Source organism: Hipposideros armiger, unplaced genomic scaffold (assembly GCF_001890085.2).
Source record: "Hipposideros armiger isolate ML-2016 unplaced genomic scaffold, ASM189008v1 scaffold_176, whole genome shotgun sequence".
Classification (NCBI taxonomy): domain Eukaryota; kingdom Metazoa; phylum Chordata; class Mammalia; order Chiroptera; family Hipposideridae; genus Hipposideros; species Hipposideros armiger.
Window position 1 is genome coordinate 2,331,222 of NW_017731526.1, and position 9,086 is coordinate 2,340,307.

The 9,086-nt window shown below is 38.5% G+C and overlaps 1 protein-coding gene across 5 annotated transcripts in view; it reads left to right on the forward strand.

Annotated features, from left to right (window-relative positions):
* Window positions 1–2,973: 2,973 nt before the first annotated feature.
* Window positions 2,974–9,086, forward strand: part of CD200R1 (CD200 receptor 1) — a 36,653-nt gene continuing 30,540 nt past the window's right edge. For all 5 annotated transcript variants that reach the window (XM_019652216.1, XM_019652218.1, XM_019652217.1 and 2 more), the window contains exon 1: window positions 2,974–3,097. In XM_019652216.1, coding sequence (XP_019507761.1) covers window positions 3,031–3,097 — 67 coding nt within the window. In that variant the 5' untranslated portion in view covers window positions 2,974–3,030. The remainder of the gene's footprint in view (window positions 3,098–9,086) is intronic.

Consider the following 9,086-nt stretch of genomic DNA (forward strand, 5'->3'; position numbering starts at 1 on the left):
ACAACACATTAATCAGCACATTATTCTGTTAGTTTCTCATGTGCACTGATTTTTTTTTTTAAGATTTTATTGGAGAGTTGGGGGAGGGGAACAGTGTTGGGGAATTGGGGAGGAGGAACAGACAAGTTGTTGTCATTCAATCTTAGTTGTGGAGGGTGCAGCTAGCTCAGCTCCAAGTCCAGTTGCCATCCGGCCGCCCAGTGGCACCTCGCAGCTGCTCAGCTCAAGGTGCCGTGTTCAATCTCAGTTGCGGGTGGTGGAGGGGGTGGGGGGATGAGAGAGTGGGGGCGCAGCCCACCATCCCGAATGGGCAACCTTGTTAAGAGCACACGCTCTAACCACTGAGCCATCCGGCCACCTGTTGGCAGCTCAGTAGAAGCTCAGCTTGGGCGCAGCTCACTGGCCCATTTGGGAATTGAACTGGCGACCCTGTTGCTCAGAGCTCACGCTCATAACCAACTGAGCCACTCGGCCGGCCCGGTGTACACTGATTCTTAATTGGTAATATTGAAGATAAGTTGGAAGACTGGTGGAGTAAAAGTTTTAGATTTCTGGTTTGAGCTGCACCTTTCTCTTGGTCTTGTCTTGATCTTCTGCTCTGCTTTATGGGTTCCGGTGCCCAAGGGGCACAGCTAAAGAGAATCTGGGTCCTTTAGATTGTTTTTCAGAGATGTGCATTTACTAGACAAGCACATTTTTCTCTTACTATATTGACTTTCATGGCATATCTTTGGCGGATGACTATACTAACAAACACTCAGTCCCTTTATTGTTCTTCCAAACACTCGCTCTTCATAAGAGATAAAGATGGGAGTTGAGAGTTTGGGGAGTGTGGTTTGGGGTGAAGGGGATAACACAGTGGGGAGAGTCTCATCCTGCCAAACCTATTTCGAGAATTCTATGGTGTTTGACACTGCTCATTTGACTCTTAAACTGCTGATTGTAGCTTGTCGTCTGACCTGAGATGAGTGCATGGGAGTGTGTCTATGAAAGCCGTGGCCTGAAATTTCAAGCCAGAGGAGTTGAGTGGAAAGAACACAGAGATGGCAAACATGAAACATGAGCTTTACCCCCAGCTTGTATTACCAAGTCACTCTGAGACATTAAGCAGGTCATGTAGCCCTTCTGTGCTTTGGTTTTGGCTGTCATTGAACAGGCATTAAAATAAATGATCACCAAGCATTTTTGATGATGTAAGACAATGCTCATGGGAGTATAATAGAAATGGAAAAAACAGGTTACTGACTTGATTAAGAAACTTGCCTAGTATCATCGGACTAGTAATTGCCCATCAGAGACTCAACCCTAGGCCTGTCCATTATCAAAACTCATGGCCTTAACCATCAAGTTCCTCAACATCAATGTGGTAGAAACCAGAATGTTACATTTCAAATAACATTTCATCACTGATTTCCTGACACCTGGTAAAATATTAGACAGGAGCAAAGTTGTTTTGTAGTCCACCATTGTCACATAACTTATGTCTTCAAATATTCTGTATCTTTAAGCCCTCAAGCACCTGATTTCATTGTGGGTTAATCAAATTGATTGACTAGAAGGAAAGCTGGAGAAGTGGAAGGGGGAAATGTATATTGGTTACTGTTTGGCAAGAGGAAAAGATGAAACTGCGAACTTAAAAGAAAAAACTGCATGTTGTTTAGTCTTTTTCCTGTTTGCAATGTTTTCTTCCCCTTCCTGGAGAGTTTTGCCTTGTGGTAGGAAGTTCTCAGCACACAGAGCATTTCTTTCCTTCCAAACATAATCTACGTGAATTAGCACATTAAGGCAGAGGTTTTTTTTTGTGTGTTTGTTTTTGGTAAGTCTCAATTCCAGTTCTGTGACAATTAAAGATAGGTGTTTATTTACAGTTTGGTTCAAATGATCAGTCTAGCTCTTCAAAAGTGAAAATTAATGGATATAAGTACGAAATTGTGATAGAGTAATGGCCTCCCAAGATGTCCATGACTTAACCTCTGAAACTTGTAAATAGGTAATCTTACATGAAAAAAAGGGACTTTGCAGATGTGGTTAAGAAATTTAAGATGGGGTGGTACATTATCTTGGATTATCTTGGTGGTCCAATATGTGGTTACACAGTGGAAAGTTCAAGAACTTAATTGTCCGACCTCGTAATCAAAAGGGTCTTTATAAGAGGGAAGTGGGAGGGTTATAATCTGAGAATGTGACAATGGAACAGAGGGTAGGGATGATGCAGCTACAAGCCAAGGAATGCTGGTGGCCTCTAGAAGGTGGAAAAGTCAATGAAAAGATTCTCTTCATGTATCCAGAAAGAACATACCCCTGCCGACACCTTGATTTTAGCCCCATTAAAATCCACTGTGGACTTCTGACCTCTAGAATTCAAGATGCATCTGTGCTGTTTTCAGCTAATCAGTTTGTGGTAATTTGGTACAGTAGCAATAGGAAAGTAATGATGTTTAATGACTCTTCTAGAGTTGTAAATATCATAGACAGTAATTTCATGCAAGAATTTTCAAGGGACAATATTTTATTACAAGCTTATTACTGAGGCTGTTCACCTCTTTCTTCAGCCTGCAGAAAGCTTCTAAAAGTTATCATGACTAGGAAATTTAAAGGGATAAACCAAAAATAGATAAATATCCTGGTTTGCATTTTAAACCAAATTGAGACAAATCCATTTATCTTGGGCACTTTCAATGCCTTTCTGTAAAGTCTATCTGTGTACAGCAGAAGTGAGAGAAGGACCAATGAGCTGAAAGATAACTCAATCACTCCGCTTCCTCCGTCTTTGCTTCAGTGCTTCATACAGGAAATCTGTTGCTGTGTCAAGCTCCAGAGAAGAGTTTCTTCTGTTCCAAGTTACTAACCAGGCTAAAACACATCAAGTTGAAGGAAGGGGCTAGGCGGAAGGAGTGTCATGCTGCTGATGGGTTAAGAGGATTCAGCCCGGAGAAGTCCACCAGAAAGAGCCTTACCATGCCCACAGCTCCTTTTATACCTGTGTGGAGGAGAAGCACTGAGTGAAGGGCAGAAAACAAGAAAACAGAAATGCCCTGCACTTGGAGAACTTCTGATCTACAGCTGCTACTGATTTTGACTGTCTTCTTAGTGCCTGGTAAGTTTGAATTCTCTTTAGTGTGACAGGAGAATGACTGGTGAGAAACCTAATCTCAGCTTTTCCTGAGCTTTCTTTTCCTTTCTTATGGAGCAATATGAGATAAATGCAATCATAGATATGGGGGGGGAGAGGGGGGTGTCCTCCCAGACTTGTTTCACTTTATTATCCTGATTTTCCTCGTTGTCTTCTTGTACTTTGTACCCCACTGCAGTCAGCTCACACATCTCTATGATTTGCCTCACTGCCCACTTGTTTCCTCCTCCCCCTTTTTTGAATGAAGCAGAATAAATTACATAATTTCTAGTAACAATCCAAGTCATCTGGGCTCTCTTTATCTTCTTCTCCCTTTATGAAAAAATTTAAACAATGATCCCAATTCATTTAGGTCAATATTGTTAACAGTATAACTTAGGAGAGTTGATAGCTTTCTATCACTTTCTGTGACCAGGTGCTTGTTAAAATATAATATACTCACAGTTTAGCGGTGCCTCTGTGATGTATGTCTGTATTTATTTTTAAGATGTGTAGGCTGTAAAAGACACTTTCTGTGCTAGAGGACACACTCTTCAACGTCTAGGTTGCTAAAGATGTAGAGAATTTGGACTATTGTGGGGGTGTTCTGGTTTCACCATAGAAGGCTGGTAGGAGTCAATGTGGGAGGGAGTTTTCAGGTTTCACTTTTAGTAGATGGGAGCAGTGGCAAGGAAATATGTAGTTGGTTTTAAATTTTATAATTTGGTCATTGAAAGAATAAAAGTTTTTTTTTTTCTCATGTGAATGACTTGAACATATTGCCTGCGTTCCTGGAAAAATAATCTGTTTTCCACACGATAATCTTACTGGTGAGCACACACAAAATAGCCATACTGTATGACTGTATTTTCTATGCAAAATTTTCACATGCTTTTCTCCTTTGATCTGCACAGCAACTCAGTGAAGCAGGCTGGCAGACATTTCTTTATTTTACAAAGGTAGAAATTGAGGCTTAGAGCCGTGAAATGATTTGTTCAGCACTACTAGTATATGGCAGAGTCACACCCGGTCACATCTGTAAGCATCACTAAACATTTGAATAGGCAATTTTCCTCAATATTTAGCCACTATACTTTTCACTAAACAGCACCACTCTTTATAATACCACTGAAAAAAAAATGTTAAGCCAATACTTGGTTATAAACTTAGGGGACTACTCATTTAAAAAAAATCATATGATCTGAATCTTTGAGGTCTTGTTGCAAGCTGTTACAGAAAACTGTGCAGGGCCCAACTTGGCAGGGAAGCCAGGTAGGCATGGAGTCATCTATGTCAAGTTGCGCTATGACTTTTCGGTAAAGGAAAAAAAAATCAAGATTAAAACATAATATAGTCAATATAGTATGATAACTTTGCATGGTGACAGACGGTTACTACACTTCATGTGGTGAACATATTGTAAGATATGTAAATGTTGAATCACTATTTTGTGCCCCTGAAACTAATATAATAGTGTCTTTCACTATACATTAAGTAAATATTTCACTCCAAAAAAGTGATTAAAACATAATTGATAATTTTGAATTTTAATAAAGTTTTGAATTTAAAAACTATTTATAAACACAACTAAGGGATACTACATATATCAAATCTCTGAAACCTGTGTTTGTATATAATGTTATCTGAATGTTTAGAATCAAGATACATAAAAGCAGGTGACTTTATGGGCAGTGATTTGGCATGATAAATTCACCATGAAATCATTTAGAAAGATGAGAAGCAAACACTTGGGGCATGAATTTATGTCTTTACTACTAGTACTGCATTGTTGTTACTACTGCCAAACAGAAATAACTCACTTCATTATACAAGATAAATTCACAAAGGAGTGAGGGAGCTAATGACTTCAACGTAAAACATAGCATTTAAAAAAATTCTATTTATTTTTCTCTTTGCTCATTTGCCCATGACTTCCAGCAATGTGGTAGTTGGTAGACAAAGTTTATTCAGAAAATACCTGAGGGGAAAAATTAAAACATCCTAATTCATTCACTGCAGGGCAAACTCACAACCCTGCTCTCCTTTCTCTGTATTCCTTTCACTCCACACCACTTCTTCCTCCTTTTTCTGGCCAATTATCTTCTAGTTCTTTTGTGGGTTTAAATTATATTTTTTTTATTCCAATCAGTATCCTACCTTTTATAACAGTCACTGACATTGAGATTATGAGTTTACTGAAACGGAATCCTCTACTTTTTTTCTTTCTTGGGCTCATCTGACCATTTATCATTATCTTCCACTAGGGGGCAGACAGTAACAAGAAGAGGAGATAAAAATCAAGACAGCTATTTGGTAGCTACAGCCTGTTTGCAAAAGATAAAAAAAAAGGAGTTAAAAGCAATTGTGAAAAAGAAGGGGTTTGTCCTCATTAATTTCTGCCCTACCTTCCTTTTCTAGTTGTGATAGTTGTGAATTTAGATATTATAATAATTTTTAGGTGTGTTTTCTCTGTACATCCATGCTTAAGCAATTAATAAATAAATAAAAAGTTTTAAGAACGCTAAGTATGTATGGAAGGGGTATGTGTGAGTGCACATGTGAATAGTGCCTAAAAGTTATTAGCAATCTAAATTAGGGAAATCAAGCAAAGGTGACAATTTAAGAGAACATTTTAAATCAGTCAGTCTTCAAATTGTCTACAAATCTAGGAAAAATCCAAAAATGGGAAAAATTACAGCGGGTTGGAGTTGTTGAAGGCTTTATGGAAGAGATGGGTCTTGAGCTGGGCATAGAATGACAGGTTTGGATCCATGGGGAAAGGCAGAGATATAAACTGGACGTACAGCGTGAACAAAGGCAAGGTGGTCTGGGGAGAGAAAGAACTCTAGCTTGATGGAACAGAATTGTGTGTTATATGATTAGAGGAAATAAGGGTGAATTTCGGGGGTCCTTGATAGCTAAATGAAGGAACTTGGACTCTGTGCATTAAGCCTTGAGGAGCTATCTGTTGTTTTGTGAATGAGAAAATAATATAATAAAGCAATATTTTTGGAGAATAGCATGGCAGCTGTTTCCCCTTCAGTGGGAGTGGCACTTGGTAAAATATTTGAAGCAGGAGTCAAGAGCTCCTACCCTTGAGTTTCCATTTTAGAAAGTCCTGTGATTATGCTGTGAGACATTGGTGGCTGAGAAGGGAGGTTTCTTTGCAGAGGATGATGTCAAATTCAGTACAGGGAGAGAGAACAACTAGCAGGAAAACTCCTATAGGTACCTGGACATATAGCACAATCCGTGGTTTGTGAGTGGAGAAGCCAACAAAGAGAGTACTCAAAGAGATAAAAATAGTGGAACAGGGCACTAGAGATTTCTATATTTGGGTCCGAGGAGCAATAATGATCTTTCCTCTCAATAACAGAGAGCAAGATCTGAGAAGAGATGGGAAAGGAGACAATCTGGGGTATAAATGGAGTTCTTAACCTTAAATAAAAAGAGGGAAATTCTTCTGAAATGAGGAATAAGATGAGAAGTTAGAGATAGTGATACTAATGAGTTGAGATAGAAATAAAGAGATGAGAGAGTTCCACAGTAGATAAGCTGCCTCCCAATGGGGTCATGAGTATTTCAGTTAATGGTGTTCGTTAATAAAATAACTCAGTTATCATTTAGTTTTATGTAGTGTCTGAAAAATCAACCTGTACAGTGATTAACATTCAGTAACCAATGATCTACTTTTCCTCTTCCTCCTTGTTATCACTGACAAGCATTTGATAACTCCTTACTGGAATTAGGGAGCAGTTCTGTGGTTATGAAATAGCTTTGGACTGTGTAACAAACTCATGTAAGAGTCACAATTAGCTAATTATTTCCAGGAAGAAACACCATTATTCATGCATTGACGCTGAGCAAACAATTTCGAAATTTTCTTAGCTAGAGTTTGTATGCCTTGTCTGTCCAAAAAACCTAGAAACCATCTTAAGAACAAAATCTTATTTGTGTTTAAGGAAAGCGGTATAGAAAAGTATCAGACACAGGACTGGAAAGTTTTAGAAGCAAACCATTTTCATTAAAAATACCTGTTCCTTTGAGTTGATGTGATTGCAGTCTCTCCAGGAATCAGACTCTGAAACAGAGTTTTGAGTAGAGAATGTTTATTAGGGAGGACACTTGGAAGAAACACTTGGAAGAAAGGTCAAGGTTGCAGAGGGAGAAGTTTATCTGCAATCTCAACACCCTTGATACCCTCATTTGACCCCCCTGGGGAGCTGTGGATTTAGAATGGCCTTAGAGAGGCCCTGCACTGAATCAACATGGCTGGGCCTTTGTACCCTAATCTCAATCAGCCATTGGATGTGGGATACCCTGAAGAAGGACCTGACTGTGGGCAAAATAATTGATTTCTGAAGATGCTGAGAACTGAAGGCCATCTGCTGATGGTGCTCCTAGTAGTAAGAGCAAAAAGTTATTCCTTTAAGGGGATTCTGAGTGCATATGCTATGCCCACCATAGCTGCCATTTCTACTATTCTTCATTCCTTCCTGAATTTCTGAGTTTGTCTGGTACTATTCCCCTGCAACCTAAATAATTTCTTCTATCATCACTAGTAGCATAGGCCTGCTGGTTGGGAGTTCTCTTGATTTCCTTTTATCTAAATAACTTTATTATAGAAGCATGTTTTTTTCTGGATATAGAATTCTGGATTGACTTTTTTATCCAGCACTTTAAAAATATTGTTTCACTATTTCTGATGAGAAGTCAGCAGACACTTAAATCATTGTTTTCCTGAATACAATCTGTCATTTTTCTTTGGCTGCTTTCAACGTTTTCTCTTTATTGTTGTTTTTTAGCACATATAATGTGTCTATGTATGGTTATTTTTATATTTATCCTGCTTGGGGATTACTGAGATTCTTGAATCTGTAATCTTATGCTTTTTAGCAAATTTTGGGAAATTTTCAATCACTATTTCTTCCAATAAATGTTCTGCCAACTTTGTCTCTCCTCTTCTTATAGAACTCAAATTACACGTACGAGTATGTTCAAAAAACTTTTGCTACTTCATCACAGGTCTCATGGTTATTATGTTTTTTATTTAATCTTTTTTCTCTCTTTTAATCAGATGGATAATTTCTGTTGATATAGTTCAAGTTTGCTACCAATTTCCTGTTATTGGTTAGGCCCATCCAGTGAATATTTTATTTCAGGTATTTTATTTTCAATTTTAAAATTTCCATTTATTTTTTACTCGGTTATTTTTCTCCATTGACATTTTTCTGCCTTTGTGAGCATGGTGTCCTTTACATCACTGAGCATAGTTCGATATCTGTTTTATGGTCTTTGCTAATTGCAACATCTGTGTCACCTCGAGATTGGTTCCCCTTTATGTTTTTTCTCATAAGAATGGGCCACATTTTCCAAGTTCTCTGTAATACTGAGCAATTTTATTTGGATAGTGTATATTGTATTATAGAGACTCTGGATTTTGTTATATTAGTCTGTTGATGTTTTTTCCAGAAAGTGTTTAACTTGGTTGGACTCAAACTGCAAACTCTTGTCTCTTGGACAATGTCTTAAATCTCAGTGCTTTTTACCTTTAGTTAGTCGGCTTCAAGAACGCCCTACTATATGCGGCTTAGGGTAAACCAGAGAGATGTTGATACAGTTGACAAACAGAATTTGGAACTCTTTCTCTCTCTGCCTCTCAATTTCCAGAGACTAAGGTTGTCCCAGAATTTGTCCTCTTGTTCTTGAGAAAACTGTGGGTTTTCTATTAGAGTTTTAACTGTCCAGTGTATTGCCAACAGCAGCCTTCCCTGAAACTAAAAGTGTTAAAAATGGGAAAAAAGGGGAACCCACACCCCCAACCCTGAGCCATTTCCTTCACAGTGGTTCTCAACCTGTGGGTTGCGACCCCTTTGGGGGTCGAACGATCCTTCCACAGGGGTCGCCTAAGACCATCGGAAAACAAAAAGATACTTACATTATGATTCATAACAGTAGCAAAATTACAGTTATA